At 40.4% G+C, this 21,290-nt stretch overlaps 1 protein-coding gene across 2 annotated transcripts in view; it reads left to right on the top strand.

Annotated features, from left to right (window-relative positions):
* The window catches only part of cntn3a.1 (contactin 3a, tandem duplicate 1), an 81,543-nt gene that overhangs the window by 19,728 nt on the left and 40,525 nt on the right, over positions 1-21,290 (top strand). For both annotated transcript variants that reach the window (XM_080470252.1, XM_080470253.1), the window contains exons 4-5: positions 825-1,000; positions 9,895-9,990. In XM_080470252.1, coding sequence (XP_080326378.1) covers positions 825-1,000; positions 9,895-9,990 — 272 coding nt within the window. The remainder of the gene's footprint in view (positions 1-824; positions 1,001-9,894; positions 9,991-21,290) is intronic.

Raw genomic sequence — 21,290 nt, forward strand, 5'->3', positions numbered from 1 at the left:
GCTTTCAAACCCGTTTAAAAAAAAATAATTTTTGCGTTTCTATGCACAGTGAATAACAAACTGAACCTTGTCATCCTCAAAATGTTTTAAAAGGTTATGCTCTTGCGATGCTCCATCATCACAGCAGGTTTTCGTTGTACACGAGTCTTAATTATGCAAAGTGAACAAGAAATCAAATCAAGTCATACAGAGATCTTGTACTGTTAAAAGTTGATTGCTGGCACTTGCATTGTTTTTTTCCCTCTTTGTGACACGTGCAGGTAGACTCGCTGAACTCTTATGTTACTTAAAACAAAGGGATTTATATAGAAATAAATTGCTTTGTATTTGGGCAATTATGTCGGGGCAGGCGTGCACATTCTGTTCTGGTAATCACTATAAAATTAGAATTGAAGATTGAGGTTTTGAGCGAAAGTGCTTCTCTCATGGGTTCGTTGTTGATGGGCAAACAAAATGGGAGGAAAAAAGGACATACAGGAATGTACATTTCTTGATTTGTGATAAGAATTGAATAGAAAATGAACACTCGTTTCAAATGGCTTGCTGATTTCCTCTTGTTCCACTGATCATCATTATTCAGGTGTGACTGCAGCAGCACACAGTCAGTGGTATATCTCCTAAAGTCCACTTTATTCATAAAAAAAAGCTGTCGCTGTTGAGCTCCACGCTGTGCTGCTGTGCTGATGATTAGCCTTCAAAGCGTCTAATAAAACGTATCATAATTTATCATCAGATGCTCACGCACATGGCAAAATACAGGACACTGACACTATTCTTTCCGGTTGAAAGAGTTGATTTGTTGTGTCATATGCTTTCATTCACAGGTGGAAGCTAAATGACTCTTTCATCCTGCCCAGACCCGGGTCACGCTACTCTCTCATGGGGGGAAACTTACACATCAGCCATCTGAATAAAGAGGAAGATGTTGGCATCTATCAGTGCCTGGCATCCAACTCCTTTGGCACAATTGTCAGCAGAGAGGCCAGTCTCCACGTCGCATGTAAGTTCGCGTTATATAAGTATAACAAGGTGTTTGTTTGTTTTTTTGTCTTATTTCTACTTTTTAATGATTGAACTTTACTGGGCTTTGAACTAGTGGACTGTCTTGACTTAAAAAAAAAAAAATTTAAATGGTGTGTCTAAGAACACATTTTGAATTTGTTTGGAAAGTGATATTCATCTGTGAAACGTATGCTAAAGGGATGAAGAACCTTGAAACACACACACACACACACACACACACACACACACACACACACACTCCAATATGAAATTCACTGTAAAGTGTGCGGGATCTTCTGTCCTGCAGTCAGACTTTTGCAATTAAATATATTTGCATATTAATAGATTCAGGCCTTCATGGAGCAGGAGCCGATTTGTTTAATAGAAGATAATTTAACTTTTTTTATTAAGGAGAGGAAAGAAAGTGGATTAAAAGAGTAATGTCGATGATTTTATACATTTCATTATGATTACTTTGAACTGTAAGTGGGTGTAAAGTGAGCTGCGTGAAATACTTGGCTTGCATGGGGTGACGTCGCCTGGTTCAGCTGTGGTCAAATTTAAACAAAGCACATCCAAAAATGTAAAAACGTCGGCCCATGTGGATTGCTTGATTTCTTGAGCTCAGCAATATTGACTGCTACAACATAGAAACTGATTCCATTATGGATCCGCCTGGAATACATTTTGGCTTAAATGATTAAAGATGACACTTTTCTGACACGGAAGAAGAACATGTATGAAGAAAACAATCATGTCACTCATTATGCTGCGTCCTTCTGTGGGTCTGACAGCGTTGCAGGAAGCCCCTTTGTAAAGCCATTTTTAAGAAGTAATAATCATTAGGCTGGCGTTTTAGTTCTGTTTTAGTAATGAACCCATTTGATCGAGATGAACAGCCCTGAAATCTGGCTGTTTTGTTTTATTGTCCTGAACAATTAGTCTTCTTTTGAGTTTTCTTATTTCACCTCAATTCAACTTCACTTCCTCTGAGTTCAGTTCAGCCTTTTATTTGCCTTCAGAAAGCCGAAGTTTTATTGAACATCAAACATTGTGCTTCATTGAAAGTATAATGACCCAGTAGGATATCTCTGGAAATCGTTTGTCTTCAGATCTGATCTTTTTTAATGTGAAAAAAAACAACAACAACAGTGACTTGAAGCTCTCGCGGTTGGTTAATGCTATTAAAAGTATTAATGAGAAAACACAAACTGGTGGGATGTGTCCTTTAATGCTGATTAAAGCTTGGGTGCAGGTGTTTACTCTGCTTGGTGGTTCTAAACTCCTCACACCCCTGTGATGAAGACTGTGATTGTGTGGTGAGCCTTGGCAGATCTTGTATAGTCGATGCTTTACAGCCTCCATCCATCACAGTTTATAAGACCAGAGTCTAAGGCATCTCTGATGGCAAGGTGAACTTGAGGCCTCCATTCTTGATGGGCAGCTCATATCAAATGACAGCCGTGATATCTGTGAACAGATGGTGTGGCTAGATTGAATTCTGATGTCTGTTTCTCCACCAAAGCAGACACAGCGATGATCCTTGGCGAGAAAGCACCACAGATATCCATCTCTCCAACCATTCGGTGCTTCTTTGTCACAGGACAGTATTAAATCTTTGACATATAGAGCAAATCTGTGTCCTGTATTGCCACTGAGCTGTTGATCATATTCACATTTCCTATCAATTTTTGAGGCCTGACCTAAACTGTATGTCACTTCGATTGGTCTCATCCATCGTCTTGGCCTGACCGGAGACCCGCTGCTTCTGTCAACGCACGAGAACGAGCATCAGTGCCGATGTGTCATAGATCTTATTTATTGCTCTTGGTTTAACTTAATTAAAGTGTGCTGTGTGATTGAGTGGGTCTCAGGTCAGGGGAATAATTCATGGAGGAGCAGTGTGTTATGAAAGTCAGGACCATGTCATTTGTAACAGACTCTGAGTCAGAGTAGCTCAATATGCCTTATTAAACACCAAGGGGCCTTCACCTTATTTGGTCTCATGCTAATTATGTGAGACAAAGACCAAGGTGAAGGCCATTTACAAAGAGAACACAAGGATTTACAATAACGGTGGCTTGGGAGCAGTTTCCAACCTACTGGTGGAAACTCATACACGGTAGTGAGTAATATTTGTAATATGCTTCTCCAGAAATTGGAGATATAATTTAGAAGTTGTTTGTTTTGTTGGTTATTTCTTTAAACATATAAACTAAAAAGTCGCTGTGATGGTTCCCAGTTAAGGAAATAGGAATAATATCTGATTCTTTTAAATATTTTGAGAGATTGCACCTAAATTTCCACCTCAAACAACGGCAACTGTGGAAGTCTTTGCTGCTGGTGAACATGATCAGAGGCATAGCTTCTCAATGCTTTGCATCATCAAATTTGTACTTCACGGATGTGTGGTGGGCGTGGCCGTGTTTCCACCGATCTGGTCTTAGCTTTTGGGCTTTTGGGTGCCGAGGAGGCATTTCCTCCCTGTTCACGCGTGGGTTTTCTCTGGGTGCTCTGGATTCCTCCCACAGTTCAAAAAGCATGCATTCAAGGTTAATCGGTGACTCTGGAATTCCATGTGTGTGTGTGTGTGTGTGTGTGTGTGTGTGTGTGTGTGTGTGTGTGTGTGTGTGTGTGTGTGTGTGTGTGTGTGTGTGTGTGTGTGTGTGTGTGTGTGTGTGTGTGGGTGTGTGTGTATTGCCTCCAGCGCCCTGCGACCCCAAGTTGAATAGGTTGTAATGGATGGACGACTGGAGGAGTGAATACGTAGTGAATGCATAAGTATTAAGACAGCCTACATTTTAATCCTCTGAAAGATGGATGATATGAGAGTTTTTTTATTACCATCTGGTACAAGCTTAAAACCTCTTAAAGTATCAAGGCTCTTGATCCCGTCGACACTGTACACTTACATGTATGAAAGGTTCTACATGCCTGCTGGGAGTGCTGGAAGGAATAATCTAGTTGGTTATCCAGCCAGATTGGGTTTTCTAATCCCCTGGGATTTTTTCTTTCTCCCAGCTGTAAGTGAAAGGATTTTCACTGATGCAAGATGCCACATTATACTGCAGATTGCAAAGGCCTGCAATGAGGGGAAAGTGTATTGGGTGTCTATCCTAAAGAAGAAGCTTGCTGCAGCACAGATTCTGTGCTGCTTATAAAGCCACAAGGGTAACACAGTGTTTAATGAAGGGTGAAATAGCCGTATTTATGATAGCAATGCAGGATGTGACTCCCTTGTATCTCGGTGCTCATGATTTCTGATCAAATTCAATGATTCTTCTTCTTTTTTTTTTTTTTAATCTCTGGCTTCGGTCTAACCTCGCCGCCTTATCTCTCTATTTGCTTTGTAAGATTTTCACATCTTCTCTGTCGCTTGCCTCTTTGGTTTCCCTCATCTCTGCAGTATGAATTCATCGCTTGTGACTCAGACGAAAGTGAAGCCTGGTTCATGTGTATCCGAGGGAAGGGACAAAAGCGTTTCTCACCAGCACCGATTCTCCTCCTGCTTAACTTGGACCTCGGTTCATCCTTTAGGGAGAAAGGCACTGGGCAGTTTCTGGAAACGGCATTTCACAACGGTGCTGTAATTGCCAAGAGACACCAGTAGAAATACTCTGTAGGAATTAAGTCCCTTTGATGTTTGTCACTACATAAATGTCATGTGTCACTCACAGTCAGGGGCTCACAGCGTGACGCCTCTCTGAGAATAGAAGGAGGAAGGAGAAGAAGCAGGAGCGAGGGAGGGGAGACAAAAATAAGTGAACCTTTGCTCTATAGTTTGTTTATCCTCAAGGATAGGGCCATTTTGTTGAATATAGAAGATGAAGTACTAGTTTACATATCTGTACTTTATGATAAGGAAGTCATTTTCTCCTAGCATTTAATTAAAGACTGTATACTTCTTGGTGAGAATGTTTATATCACCCTAACTCCTAATTATAGCACGGAAAATGACAGCTCTGAAAAGATTATGAATTCTTCCGGAAAGTGCTTCAGGTAGTAAATATTGTCAGAGTTTTTGTAAAAGTCCACACTTTGCAAACAACATCTTTCTCAGTAATTAGTTTCAGCAGCCACACACCAATGCTGGCACTACATAACTCTCTAATAAATTAAATGTTATCATCATCATTGGGATGACTATAATAATGTCTTTATATTTCTTTTGGTTAGGATTATAATTAGCTTTAGTGTGTTTTTTTGGTTGTACTTGGGATTGTAAGTTGATTGCACCACAGTGGGATGAAGCAAAACCCTAAGCTACGTCTCCTAAAAAAATACAACTAATGACGAAAAGAAATCGGTTTTTAACTTTATAACGTTTGTTGGTATTTCAGTAACATTTTTCTAAGAAGTTTCATTGTTTTGTGGAATGAATCTCATCCTATAACATCTCTAACACAGAATAAATATATTTGTCCTGTGACTGATTGAAGTATGTATTTTAGAGAAATGCTCCGGGAGCTAGAGAACTCCAAACAAAGAGAGATCTGGAAAGTTGGAAAAAGCCTTAAAACAATTTGTCCAGTGGTTTGGTGGTTTGAGTGTCCTCAAGCTCACTTTCCAACTGAAACCTTCATTTCTTTTTCTTTTTCTCTCCATTTGCCTCTTGTTCATTACATTGGGTCACATTGGAAGAGCTCGCCCCAAAAAATGCAAATTCACATCCAATTTCATGGATCTGAAAGCACTCAAAATAGCCCGAACCCTGCCATGGAGAAACACGTGGAGGTACAGGACTGTGATAGGCTTGATAAGATGATCCATGCAGTGCAGAACAGCTTGGGTTGTCAGGCATTGTTGGCTTTTAGTGTGTCTAGCTCATTTACGCCCCTCCATACACCAAAGGAATATTGATCAGGAGAGCGTCGCTCACTGTGTGCGTTTTGATAAAGAGTGAACCTAGAAATTAGGAAATGGGATCCTTTATGTTGTTCACACTGCCTCAGGACAGTAACAGCTAGATTTCCTTGTAATACTGTGAACATTTTTTTTTATAAATATATCTGTTTCAAAACCACTTATGTGTTGTTACACATGGAGAGACTTCTTTTAGACCGATCTCTCACTGTGAGAAGATTACAACTGTTATGGGCTGCATACTGTTTCAGTGTTTAGCACTCTGGCTTCATTGCTCACTTCGTCCAGCTAATTACCTGTTTGTAGTTTGAATGTTGTCCAATGTCGCCCCCACTAGCTCAGTTGGGCATGAGACTCACAATCTCAAGGTAGTGCGTTCATGTCCCACTCCGGGTGCCACCTTCCCGTGGGCTCACCACCCGCAGGAAAGGTTCTTAATCGGTGCCGTGTGATCTGGGTGACAGTGCTCAGACTGCCACCCCCGCGACCTGGAAATGGATAAGCAGGAGAAACTGGATGGATGAATGTTCTCCATGTACGTAAGTGGATTTTCTCTAAGGAAACTCTTGAATGCAGTTTCCTTAAACAGTGATATTAAAATTGTCTGTGGTTGTAAATTTGTCTCTCGTCACCCTGTGATGGAGTTGTGGAATCTACCAGGGTGTTCTCTGCCTTTGGCCCCGAGTCAGCTGGGATTGGCTCCAGCATCCCATGACCTTGCTTAGCAGAAAGCGATATGGAAGATGGGGAATCTTTACTTGAGGAGGCGAATGCAAATATTTAAACTACTGCTACAGTGGCTATATATTCACAAAAAGTACAACACGCCAATGCACATATAACTTTAAGTTCTGTAGCAACTCAGAAACACACACAATATACTTAATATGTAGAAAATGAATTTAGAATATTTGTAATCTGCATATGTTGGGGTTTTTTTTTTCTGTCCTTCCAGAAAATCGTAGTCTTGAGATTGCAATGAATAATACAAATTTATACAAATATATACATTTAAAAATGTATATATTGCACCAGAGGATATTGCATTGTGGAGAATTCTTCAACTGTAAACAAAAAGAATGTTTCTTATGAAAGAAATTAGGAGAGTTTTTGCATTCTGCACAAGTTTGTGATTGAACACCTTGCAGGGTGAGCACTTTTCCACCAGATGGGCCAGAAAATTGTCCCTTTGTCCTCGCTGAGATAACGAGACATATGACTGTCACTGAAACTGTGGTATGTTGTGTTTTTAGTAGCTGTAATCTACTCTTTCAGATAGGCGGAAGATAGTTTGGAAGCGACAATAATCCTTTGGGATTTTAATTGTGCAGGGAGTAGTAAATAGACAACTTACATACTTACAGCTATTTTTTGTGTGTGCAGTATATATCAGTTAAAATGAGAGATGTTTCTTAAAAGAAAGTGTTTTTATCCCATACATTTTTTATAAATCCAGCCCAAAAAAGTAAATCACATAAAAATACAGGATTTTACATTGAGTATTTGGCTCTAAAATGAAGGTCTTTGACTTCAGTAATTAAAAAAAACAAAAAAAAAACACCCCTGAAATTCTGGTGTGAGTGAACATCACATTTAAATGGTTCTTTGTGGACAGTTATTTCATGCAGTAGGTCAGCAAACACAGACAAAGCTAGTGCATATATACTTATCTCCCATCAGTGTGCTGAATATAAAATTGAGCCAAACAACTTCACACCCTCAAAACACTGACTCGTTTTCTATTTCAGCTCTTGGGGATACACTGCCAGCGTAGCTATATTGTTTAAAATGTTATCAGATGGTTGGTTACCCTGCTCAGTAAGGCACTGTTGTCTTGAGGTCAATGAAAAGCTGTTGCAGCTGCCTATTGAGGTGTGCTGGTGGCGCGGTTCCAGTGTTGATAATGCCCCTCGGTCCGTTGGTTCATAATGGAGGTTTCAGAGAGAAATATCTCAGCACCTGCCTCAGCAGGGGAAGTTTAAATCACGAAATTAGCTCCATTTAGCTGTTTCAGGGTCTCAGCGCCGCTTGCATTGACTCACTGTCACACAGTCATGGCTTACTGGCTCCTAGAATAGAGCCATTGTTAATGTCATTAATTACACCTCCGCTTTCCTTAGTAGGACATGTTAAAATGGCTGCGGGGAAAACGCGATGCAGGACCGAGTCGCTCTGCACAGACATCCATGTTCTCTTCGGTATGAATTGTTACAACTGTGGAGGTCTGTTGGAGTTTCTCAGAAGTGATCAGTTCTGTGCAATCACCTTACAAAAAATCGTATTCATTCTAATAGAGAAAAATTACACTACGGTTAAAGAACTTCAGACAAATTGATGTTTGAAGTTTTTAAATGCTCTTTGTCCAGTGGTCAGGTGAAAGCCGTCTGCTACCGTGCATAAGCAGGGGGCAGATATATATATATATGTATATATACATTCACGTGGAGATGTGTTGGCTTTTCCTTATAAATTTGATTTTGTGAGTAAATGTAAAAAACTCAATTTCCTCATAGAGCTGCACGCATGGCCGCAGACTTCTTTTGACTTCTATCTGTTTTTGAAGTCTTTTTATAGATATATTTAAGATAATCAAATTGGAGTAATCATGTATTTTAGGAATATTTTGAAATAAAACCATTTCCGCAGTCTTTCTTGGCTTTCATGGCTTGAATCATTAAAAAAACAAAAAAACAAAACTGAATAAGATACATCAAACTTTATATAATGTGATGGAAGCTCAATTTGTGTTCCGTTTGAAATCAGACTGCAAAACCAGACAAATCAGATCACATTGCTGTCTGTTATTATTGATTTTTGATTTTTACTGGGATTACCAGGACTCATAAATGAAGATGTAATGTTACATGAATGACGTGGCATGGTTATTAGACGGCTGGTAATGATTTCTTCCACGAAGATCTCCAGAGTGCCCTGCCAAAAAAGGACGAATTAATTAAATTTCTCATGCTTTCCTATCAGCCTCATTAGATCTAACCTGATCTATAGATATCCTGCTATTCCAGAGGGTCTTTCAAACGTGTGGAAAGCGTCCATCCACAGAGAAGCTTTGTGTGAGCGTTACTCATGGCTCAGCTCGTAGCCACGACGCATTCACACAGTCTGCCTGTACCGATTATGAAAAGAACTTAATGATTTACTAATTAATTTCTGAAGCCATATTGGAGCTTTTCACTAAATCTGTTGTGAAGCAAAAGAAATGGGGGGAGAGAGAGAGAGAGAGAGAGAGAGAGAGAGAGAGAGAGAGTGGGTGAAAAAAAAAGCGTCTTTCAGCTGTAATAATGCAATACAGTTCTGTTGGATGCAATTTTCCATTACGCACAAGGTCTTCAAAGATCATGTACTGTGTTTATTATGCAGAGACTCATCCTGCTGGGCTCATACGCAGGAGGTGTCAGTTTTGCATTCTTTCTCTCCGGTTTTGAATTCACTCTTGATTATGTCATTATATGGCAGCCGCATATTTGGCTGTGCCGCCTGCGATATCTCCAAGAGCCACAGCGGGCAAGAAACAGCCGAGTGTTCAAGGATTGCTGTCTTTATTTGCTTTCTCTCAGTAGGTTGTCAACAAGTAATCGGTCTCCATACAAATGGTGTTTCAGTCTTAGTCATTTAATTGTTGCTGGTCTGTGTGCACTGGATGAAACACAGAAACTGATAACAATACACTGTTCCAATTAAATTCAACCATGTGTGACTTATACGTGAGGAATTGCTTTCTGCTCCAGTCAGAAGTGTTTAGGACTTTACGGCACCACGTCTGCATTTATGTGAACGTACCACGAGTGTTTTATTATCAAGAAACAAAAGTTGTGCATCTTATTTGGTTGTTAAGCACTGGTCTACCTACATATGAAATTATTCTCAAACGATATAGCTTTTAATGCTTTTAAATTTTTTTTTATCTCAGTAAACTGCTCAACTTGGTCTGTTTGCTTCCTGTGTGCTTTTGGCTTCTGCGAAGAATGAAATGATTATTGTGCTTTATTGCTTTTGTGTTGGTGTACACAGACTTGGAGAATTTCAAGACCCAGAGAAGAAGTCCCGTGAGGGTCCGTGAAGGTCAAGGAGTTGTGCTGCTGTGTGGTCCACCACCTCACTCTGGAGGTAAGACGGTTTTGTTATGATTTACTCTTTCTTTTAAAAAAAAAAAAAAGGTGCAATGTTTTAATGTCTGCAGTTCACTCCCTGTTAGTTTTATTCAGAACTGTCAACATGGTCTGGAAACACCTCAGCAATTTCTCATCTGCTGCTTTAAGTCGTGTTTGCACTCTCCTGCTTCAAATCTCCCGGCTGTGTTGTCGAAGTCCGAGGAGTGAGTCATTTTTACTCTGGGACGCGGTCCTGTCAGCCTGATTTTCAATGGGGGTGAAGAAAAACTTTGGCACGCAGACTGGAGAGGTTGTCCGTGGCTGGGGCTCTGCCAGGCGAGAAATAGAGCTTCCCTCCGAAGGCACTTTGTTTGCTTCACATCATCTCTCTGCATCCATGACATTATCAATGGGAGTTAGCCTCCAGTGCTATTAACTGCGGCACAGGGGTATTATGATGGGATATTTGCCAGTGAGGATGAATGCAATTATACACAGATGGAGAATTTAGATGAACAGAAACACATCGCGGACAGCAGGGGGTGAATGGAGGTTCCCTCCATTGTATTTTAAGATGAGTGGTAAAGTGCTGAGTGACCAGCTTTTTTTTTTTAATCATGTTTACTGACATAGAACAAAACAGTTTTCAATTCAAAAAGTGTTGACTTTGTTGTTTGTTTTTCTCCTGGTGCGCCCGGTATATGTGAAAGCTGATTCCCATATTTTGCCTTGACTTTGGGTTGATTAGTACCGTTCCAGTTTATGAATATACAGGTGCATCTCAAACTAAATCAAATCCAACTGGAGAGTTCTTTTTCCTCCACAATTGAACTGAAACTGTGAAAATTACAACCATGTAGTTTGGATTTTTGAGGATTTTTGTTCTGTTCTATTCATTGTTTTAGGTTCAATAGGATAGATGAAATAACTCTCATGAGATTTTTTTTAATTCTAAATTACAGTTATAATCATCAGTCATCAACTGGAAATTGGTTAAAAGCTTTTAACTGAAGATACATAATAAACCGTCTTGGTCCTTGGTACGCACACACGCACGCAGACATCAATAGTGACAAAAATTAGGCGACATAACTTATAATGAAAGCAGCACCTTCTTATTTTACTGCATTTGTTGACTTTATTATGAGTTATTTCTATTACAGTTGTTGTTCGCTGTGCGTTCAACATTAAGCACACATTTTTTGCAGGCATGTCTGAACAAGGGAAGTTTGTGTCGGTTTTAGCTCTGACAAATGGTGATTTATCGAATTTTTTTTTTTTGAAGTAACATTCATGCAGCATAATACATCAAAATGAAACTATACACATGTTGGGCATTCTGTGATCAGAGCAATAAATAAACAGAAATAATTAGACCAACCGTCTAAAATAAAGTTTTGAGCCATAATGAGGTGAGTCCAATTAGTACAAAGACTACTACCTACTCACAATCATGCATTTTATTTATTTATTGGCACTGAACCCCTGAGTGTATTCTCTCATGTTGGGTCTGAGATGGGTCAAGTCCTTAAATACAAGCTCTTTAAATCAGAACTAGAAAAACAGCAGCAGTTGTTGTTGGGTTTTGTATGAAACAGTCTCAAAGTGAAGAAGGCAGCTGAATATGTGTTTGTCAACAGAAAATGAGTTCACACGTATTTTGATGAGTGAATAATATATTTATATTCATGTTCATTTTGCCTTCGAGCATTCTCAAATCAGAGGCTTTTCTGCATCTGCGAGTCACATACGTTTGTGGTGGGGTGAAGTTTGGGACAAGAAAAATAATTATTTGCAGACCAGGTGAGACATGAATTCTATCTGTAAAATGATACGCATTTATTGATTATTCGGCATAGGTTCCGGGTCTGGGAGGTTTGAGGGTTCAAAGTGTATGAGTGCAAATCATTCCTAACAATGGAACACATGATCAGAGTCCTTAAAGTGTAATGCAAGCAGCCCCTTTTGATCTGTCATTCATTCAATAACAGATTTCCTAACATTATTCAAGCCAATTCAGATTTAGAGATATTATTGTTAAGGCTCCGTCAGATTCATGAACGCATTTTTGCGCGATTGTGACCATCGCCAAGCAAAGTTTTTGATCGCGGCTTCGACGGATTCACCGACTGCTGGTCACTGTAATGCTCCACAGCCACATCTTCTCTATTACATATTTATTGTGCAGCCCCAACTGGTAAGCAAAGAATGAAATATTTCTTTTGTTACATTGCCCAGTCAAACAAGAGTTTAGCGCTAATCGCTGAACTCTGCAGTTTTGTGTAGGAGCTCAGAAACTTCAAAGCAATTGTCTCATAGCTCGGACTGCTGAATGGTATCGGCACACGCTGAGTGCAAACTGTTGTCGGGTGAATTTCTGGGCAAACTTTGGTTCACTAATTGATGTGCGGCTGTTGTGTGAAACCACGCTGCCCTGCCCCTGCCAGGAGAATAAGGCGAGATGTTTTTATCACAGTTTCTTACAAGCCGAGTTGTAAGCCCACATTTGTAGTGCTTTGTTCTGTTTATGTTATAGTGAGGCTTCTCACCTTTTGTCCACTAGAAGAGCAGGGACAATGAGCCATATGCTTACATTTGGCAGCCTCGTTGCGTAATAGCTTCTTGTTTCTTTTTTAGACACATCCCCTGGTGCAAGGTGTCCGCACGCCAACACACTCTGTCACCAGGAAACAACAAAACAGCAGCATCGCATGGAGTGTTGTTCTGCAGTCACAGTGTCATGACAGTGACCAAAAATATTGTTGAAGAATCTGGGCACAATGATTCAAATCCAATAGTTTATTTATTATTCACAAGAAAAAAAAAAGTGGAGTGATTCAGTCAAGATGATGCCGCCAATGCCTGGTACTTTCTGTCTAGTAGCTTGATGTGCAGTCTGTTGTGAAGGCAATCCTGCATTCACCTGTTTATAATTTGGAAAAGAAGATTGCTTCTTTTCTGCGGTATTGTGACAAAGGAGACGCCGCGCTGCCTGAACAGCCTCTCATACTGGCCTCCTCTTGGCGGAGGAGACAGAAATTAGTCAACCTTGACTGACTTCTTCTACGATGGATCTATAAGTCTGAAAGAGAGGAGACACAGACTAACTATTCATTTATTAACTCGGCAAATGTATTGATTGTCGTTTAATGAGTCACCTATAAGTCACCTTAGAGACAAGAGAATAATCTGGATTCTCTCATGGTTTAATGCAAGGCCCCTGAGGATTGTACACAATGTGGCTGCGCACTGGTTTTCTGTATTTTAAAGACAATAAAAACACTGTCCAGCTGTTTTTGTGTAATTTAACTTATCCCAGTAGCCGAGTTACACATAGTGGTACGTGAGAAACCATTTTCAGCCTTCTCATGGTGTGAATGTTTCACTTCGTTCATTATTTTATTGTTTCAGAATAATTTTCGTATTTAATTGTTTTCAGCACACCAAGGTGAAAATGTTTATTTTTAAAGTGTGAGTTAAGGTTAATTAGTACTGGGTTTTTTGAAAGGCTCAGGTTGCTAAAAAAGAATACAGAATACCATAAGTTCAGTTGTTTCTGATGTTAGTTACTCTTTGTGTAAACTTACTGGCTGCTGCACCTGTAATTTAAATGAAAAGATCACAAATTGTCTGGCAGAAGTACAGTAGCGTCCACAAAAATACCCAAACTTTATTAATAGATGATTTGAAGTATGTGAAAGTACAACACAAAGAAAGGTTTTGACGGTTAAGAATTACTCCGATTAGACATAATAATGTCTGCAGCAGTTTGAGCTCCAAAAACCCATCTGTTGAGTCAGCCTTCACTCTCCACGTCCATCAGTGAGCCTTGATCACACATGACCCTTGAGCATACATGACCCATCTAAAACAACACCTTTGAAGACAAAACTTTCACTCACTGCCTATTATTTACCACTAACAGCAGCCCCGACAAAGAGAAAAGATGGTACTCGGTGGTCATAATGTTACGGCTGATCCATATAACGGCACAAAGACGAGAAGTCATGTTTTAAATGACCTTGTCCAGAGCGTTTATAGCTCATTATGTGAACATCTGACCTCCATTATAAACCCTGAAAACACTGAAGGACGTGTTGTTTACATGAAGGGCAGCAGGAAGCTTCAGTCATGTTTGCACTGGTGGCTCCTCCAATACTCTAACCGAGCCATGTGTTTGTACTTCCTGCCTCGTGTCATGGGTTACTTTTCAGTTTCATAGATTATTGTTAAGACTCGTTCATGGATTGTAAATGTTGTCATCTTCATTTTTTAATATCAGATGGTAAATCAGCAGGGTTTTTTGTATTCTTTTTCATCTCTAGGCGCTCTCTCACAATAAGGGAATTCGAGGACTCCACATCATTTAAATCAGGATTAAAAATGGAGCATCTCTTTTTATAAACTTATATTCACAACATCTTGGAGGTTTCCTCGGCCTCTGATGTCGTACTTTGTTGAACATCTCCAGCTGCTTTGTTGTGACTGTTATGCGGCATATTTGACAGCGCCGCACTTCACAGATGTTTACCAAGATGTATGCTGCATCGTGTCTGGCAAAAAATGTGACTAAATCACTGGAGGAACGGCTTGTTGTTTTGTCTTGGGGAAAATTCAAATAGATCCATTCGAATAATCCTCTTCAATAATGCATGTTCATCCTGCCTGTCAATTGTTCACAAAACATAGTCATTTTTAGATAAACTCCGAACCCCCTTTGGACTTTCCTCCTCCGTGACGCTGATCACTGGGGACCGCGCTGCTGCAGAGGCTGTTGTCAGTAATCCACACTGTTCCATTGCGCCTGGCCTATATCTGTCACATCCACTCCAATAAGAAGCCTCTACCTGCTCTTAACCCTTGAACAATGAGCTTAAACATAAAATTGGTTGATATGTTAAATGTTTTGCCAACATTACTTACGACTTACTTAATGACCATGCTTGCAAAAAATGCAAACTTTCAAGGTTTCACTCTGCTGAGCAACACGCTCTCTCCTCGTTCATCAACTGTCCGTATGCCTGGATGGATGGTTGAAAGGAAAATCTGAAAAACTCATGACTAACGAAAGGTTTGATATACACAGTGCAGTGGGTGTACATGTGCCAGATTGATTTAAAAGAAACAGCAACTGAACTCATATCCACATAACGTCCACATTACTAGAGAGACATTCCTCTCCCATTGGTATTTAGCATTTGTTGAAGGTTTTTCATTTTGGCCATTGGTATAACATAGTTGTTTTCAAAGTGACAGGGGTGTAGAGGGGTGGGAGTGGAGCATCGGTGGAGTTTCGGGGGTTGGCGGTGTCACAATACAGCTTCAGGGGCCCAGCATGCAGGAGAAACCTGGGCTTCTGAGGGAGGCTTTTTCCCAGCAGGTGGTAGTTTTACAATTAAATAGATTATTGGAGATAATTTCTTGAAGTAGGTTTTCAAACCATAAGTATAGCAGTTTCAGACTACATGGGAAATGGATTGCATTTACAAAGCACTTTTCTCAAAGTCACATTTACCCATTCACACAAACACCAATGTGGGTGGATACATTTAGAAGCAGTTTGGGTTTCAGTGTCTTGCTCAGGGACACTTTTGCACAGATGGGGGATTGAACCAGCAGCATTCCAATTAAGTGACGACCTGCTCTACCAACCAACCATAAAACCCAATATCTATCTTCTGTTCTGCTTTACGCTGGGCTGCGGGCCGCTGGAGCAGATCCCAGCTATCTACGTTGGTAGTTAGGACTTACAAGACGTTTCAAATGAAAAACATTTATCTGTTTTGCCACTGTGCCTCAGTCGGTAGAGTGAGTCCTCCTCCAATCCCAAGGTTGGCGGTCAAGGTGTCCTTTGGCAAAACACTGAACTTCAGATTGCTCCAATAGGAGGTCGGCCACTTTGCATTGCAGCTGTTGCCATTGGTCTCTGTGTGAATGACTGACCTTGTAAAGCTCTTTGAGACTGCTGATGAGTTGAAAATGTATAAATTAATAAGAAAACCTTCTAGTTGACCCCACAATACAAACACACACCTTGTTGGCAATACTGCCGAATACCACAAGACCTCTAACATGGTTAGTTCTTTATCATGAATATAGCTCATGTTACAGGTAAAAAGGTTTTTTAGTGAATGTCTTCAAATCTATGCATAGGCTTCAAGGTCATTTATTCATCCATCTATCGTCTAAGCCAGTTTATCTAGTTCAGGGTTGCGTTGTGCTGAAGCCGTTCCCCGCTGACTGGGCGAAGGCAGGACACACCTTGCACAGGTCACCACCCCATCACAGGCAGACAGAGAGACACACTTTCCTCATCACACATTCATGAAATGCAGAGTCACCAATTCACCTCCAATGCACATTTTTGCACTGGAAGATGACCAGTCTACCCAGGGAGCACCTGTGCATGCACGGGGAGAACATTCAATCTCCACCTCAGAAAGGCCTCCAATTTAGGACACCCCGACACCACGGCACAAAGAACATATGCATGATTATTTGCTTTTTTAGTGATAAGGATTCTCTCACGATGCACCAGCTGTCTGGTTACAGAGAAACACTAAATTAACCGACTGTACACATTAGGAAACTTTGTCAGGTCAAAGAACAGAACAGTAATTCAAATCCCCCAAAATACATTTTGTTCTAATGAATGTTCAGAGAGGGCCGAAGGAAGAACAAAAACAATCAAAAATAATAGAGGACATCTGTTGTGATTATGTAAAATACAAGGGTCTCCAAAATCCAATATTCATTAGCAGAGCTCTCAGGCTGTCAACAATCATTTTATTTGGGTGACGGCTGCATGATTGGTGTTCTCTGTGAAATCCATTCAAAGTGGGTGACTTTGCTTCCCCACAGTTTTTCCTCATAATAAATAAATGCAGCCAGATCCTGCATTTGTCCAGCCAAACAGTAATGCACATGCAGATTTGATCTCCTTGTTATGATGGATCATAGCTGCGCTCCAGGGACCGACCACAGCGCTAGAAATGATCCACATTCTGACAGTGTTTTGTCAGATTCAGTCATGTCATGCTAGATTATGCTCATTGACTGAGATTTGTACGATGTTAAGATGAATCATCTAAAGTCTTTTTACATATTCACTGAAAGGCTTTCCCGAACAGTCGTGATTTATCCCGCCTAGATTCAGTTACATGCTTGCACATTCATACGTAGCAGCGCACGCCCCCACACTTTAGTCACATTCTGATGTCCGCTTCATTTTTCTCTGCAATTATGAATGGCATCATTGTACCTAATCTCGCCGTGGATTTATTATCATAGCTAGAGTCTAATTGGGTTTATCAGAGAAATAAGTTCAATACAGTCACACCTGAACAAATAAACTAGGAGAAATAATAAGAATGAAACAGATTGTCTCTGCAAATCAGGGCGGTTCAAAAAATGCATGAATATGTGAAGAAAATAAAACCATTTTCTGCACTTCTGTAGCCGCCATGGCTCCATTGTTGCACATCCGAAATTCAAAGAATCCTGACTGGCATTTCAATGCACTCTCATACTATTGGAAAAGTCCAAGGCATGTTCTCATAAAGGGTGACAGGACATAATTCATGATCAGCACAATGCAGTCTTAGACAAGGATCTGCCTCATCTCCCCTTTAAAGGATTTCAATATCCCATGCATGATTCAGGAAGCCATTATTTCATTTTAACGATGCTTCAAAACCCTCAAGACCGCTGCAGGAAGTAGTTTGGCGCAAGCAGGATGCTCTAAAATTGTGCCGCTGCTCCAAGTTGCACTCACTGAATGGCGAAAATATTGTCGAGCATCCAAGAGGCGAGCCCGCAGAAATCTTTCACTCATACTGTATTTCTATTAGATGTCTGTTTGTGTCATGTTTTTGCTTTGAGACGCTCTGAATGACTGTGGTTGGTTCGGAACCTAATGCATCTGACCTCCTTTCACTAATGGAAACAGGCCTTTCAGGTTTACTCAAGGCTGAAATCACTTGTTCTCTCTCTCTCTCTCTCTCTCTCTCTCTCTCTCTCTCTCTCTCTCTCTCTCTCTCTCTCTCTCTCTCTCTCTCTCCAGTGCATCTACCCCAAAACAGAACCTGCTTGCTGGCTGCTAACAGCACACATAGCTTGCAGGGATTTCTCCCATGTGCGTGACCTAAGCCATTTCATAAAGTGAACCTGTATGTTATGAATACAGATAGGAACCCCTGGTTAATGGCTGCTACCATCTTGGGAGCGGACTTGCAAGTACAAACTTTGACACAAGTTGTGCACATACTTTTCTTTGATACATAACACACTCGAGCAGAACTCCACTCTCAATTCAGTATGTCCTTGGCCTGTCATGTTCCATTTCTTTTCCCTCTCTTCAGATCATTACGGGGGAATTGATGCTGCCTGTTCATTATACAAGGGCTAAATGGAACCACAATGAAAATCTGCCACTCACTGTCACTCATGATTGCATTATTCCATTACTGCCCATCGGCAGAAGGCTCTCAAGTCAAATCATCAACTACAACCAATGGTGCTTTCCACTTCCTGTTTCCTGGTTCCTGTTTCTCACCATGAATCTTTAACTAACCAATTAGTAACCTCTTAGTTGTTGTTGTTCCAGTTTGTTGTGCCTTGCACCTTTGGAAGATATTGTTTTCAAAAACAGACATTAAATATACATGGCCACGTTAGGATGAGAGCAGTTATGTATTATTTAGGGGAGAGGAGGATATTACAGCTGTTCTGTTTGTGGGTCCAATGGAAGTTACGGTTGAAAAGTCACAGAGGCGAACATGGAGTTCATGACAGGAGAATCCACGAGAGAGACACATCCAAACTGAAATGCAGCTCCTCCGAATGTGCGTCTTGGAAGAGACAATGGCAGTCATTAAGGGATTTGTTCAATATTTTGAAAATGCAGCTTTTCATTTTCTCGCCAAAAGTTAGATGAGAAGATGTGAAACCACTTTCATATCTGCTCATTCAAATACATAAAACCAGAGGATTGTGATCTGTGTGTCTGTGTAAGACTGAAAAAAGAAGAAACACATTAGGCTGGCTGTTAGCAAAGTTAAAATACACCTATCATCTCTTTTGCTGATTGAAACTGCATATTTAGCACAAGTTCAAGCTGTAACGTCTGTTTTCAAGTAATTTATCACCACCACAAAGAGAGCCTGATCAGCTGTTTCCTAGTGTTGTGCTTCAGTGTTTAATATTAATATAGACCCAAACATTGTGCTTCTTATAAACTGACAGAGACACTCAATATTAAACCACTGCAGGGTAATGCACACACCACTGCACTTCATGAAACAGTCATGTAGCAATTACATGCAACAGATAGACGGTGGGTATCAGTGGGGACGCTGCTGCTAATTCATATGTACTACAATTTTTTTTTTTTTAATATGCAATTTTCTGTGATCATGTTTTATTAAGCAGTGATACAGGTCGCCAAATAGTAATTAGCTAAATTGTTGTGTAGCACAAATCAAAGAATTGTCTCTAATGGGAGAAAAGCCAGGTAGAAGTGAAGGCGAGCGATGACATAATTCTACTTTGAACTGGTATTGTAGTATCTGCGCAATCTCCAAGGTTATTCTTTCAACTGTAAAATCATGTGAGCAGACATGTGAGACTATAAGGGAGTACACACACTATTTTTTTGAATACTGTAAGAATATACTTCCTTGAATCTAGAGAATGTTCATCCCTGGGCATTAAATTTAGAGGCAGGTGTGATTTCACTGCGAGGTCCAGACTTAGTGTCCTGTTGTGTTCTTGGTTTGCTTGCAAGGTCAGATTGTCCTCTGTAGGTGTAACACACACACACACACACACACACACACACACACACACACACACACACACACACACACACACACACACACACACACACACACACACACACACACACACACACACACACACACACGCACACACTCTCTCTCTCTCTCTATTTGATGAAGGGCAGCATCTTCACACGCCCATCACAAGCTTACTCAGGTCACGTTTGAAGACCCAAAAGCACGACGCAGGAAGTCACAGTGTTAAAGTTTACTCGACTACAAACAGTCTGACGCACATTCCAAGGAAGTGCGTCGACAAAGACAGAAGACAAAGTCCAGTTTTACAGATGTGGATATTGTAGAAGCAGAAGGATGGTGAAACGTACTGCCGTATTTCTATTTAGTGAGGGACGACTGAGCAGAGTCGGCTCGGGTGAGCAGAGGGGCGGGACTATATGGTGACGCGTCAGACAGGGCAGGAGTGTCTGCGGGTGAAAACACATGAAGCCAAATGAGTAAATTAGCAAAAAATACAGAGAAACAAGTTCACAAGTTTTTATGCTACTTTGCGATTTGCAAGGTTTGCAGTAATATGTCAAAGCCCACACACACCCTCTCACCCCCTGAAGAGCAGAAGTGAGGAACACTGAGTCAGTAGATGAGTGTCCAACGCACGTCTCAATTATTCCCTGTACTGTAGTGCAGAGTCATCGCTTAGACAAGTTTTTACCAACGTCCAAGATTGCTTTTGGGACAGGGATGCAATATGGTCCACAGCAATCTATCCTAGTGTCAATATGTCAAAACACCATCATTCCTTTTTATAATGTTACTGATTGTTAGTGCAAAGCCTCTCTGACTGCACTCCATTTGGTTGATAGTACTGGGAGTGTTTCCTAGAAGCTTGTTATCATGGATGATGAATAGTGGACAAGGTGGTACCATACTGAATAGCATGATCTGTAATACATTGGTTTTATTGGGCATTATACAGGTTTTTTTTTTTGTTTTTTTTAATGCTGGAGCTGCAGCTTAAAGCCTGATTTAAGGTGCTCTGCTGCTATATGACAACCACAAAGGGAGATGCGAGTTCTTCCTCTTTTCCCCTCCCTCATGTACAACCACTGTCGTTGTGTTTTTAAATGAATTTTTATTATGTAATATATTCCAAGAAAAACTGCAAAATAAAATAAGGAATATGAAATGAAAATATAATGAGATAATGAAAATGAAGTGAGTTTATACTTACAGGCTAATTCATTTCAAGCGTAATTCAGATTGACTAAGTAAGTTGTGTTTTACATTGCTGTAAAATGTTTTGATGACTTTTAAATTCCCAGGTTTAAAAGTCGGACTAGCAGCGACACACATCTTCCAACTCTTTTAATACAGGGTTGCCTCCCTTATGAATGCCTGCTAAGTCATTTAAAAACTACTTCACTCTTAATTTTTTGACCCTCCTTCCTGCAGAAAATGCCCCAAAACACTCCTGACTGTGGTTGTAAATATGATTGAAAATTCATTCACACCCCTTCATACC

This window comes from Lipophrys pholis (genome assembly GCF_963383615.2).
Source record: "Lipophrys pholis genome assembly, chromosome: 8".
NCBI classification, from domain to species: Eukaryota; Metazoa; Chordata; class Actinopteri; order Blenniiformes; family Blenniidae; genus Lipophrys; species Lipophrys pholis.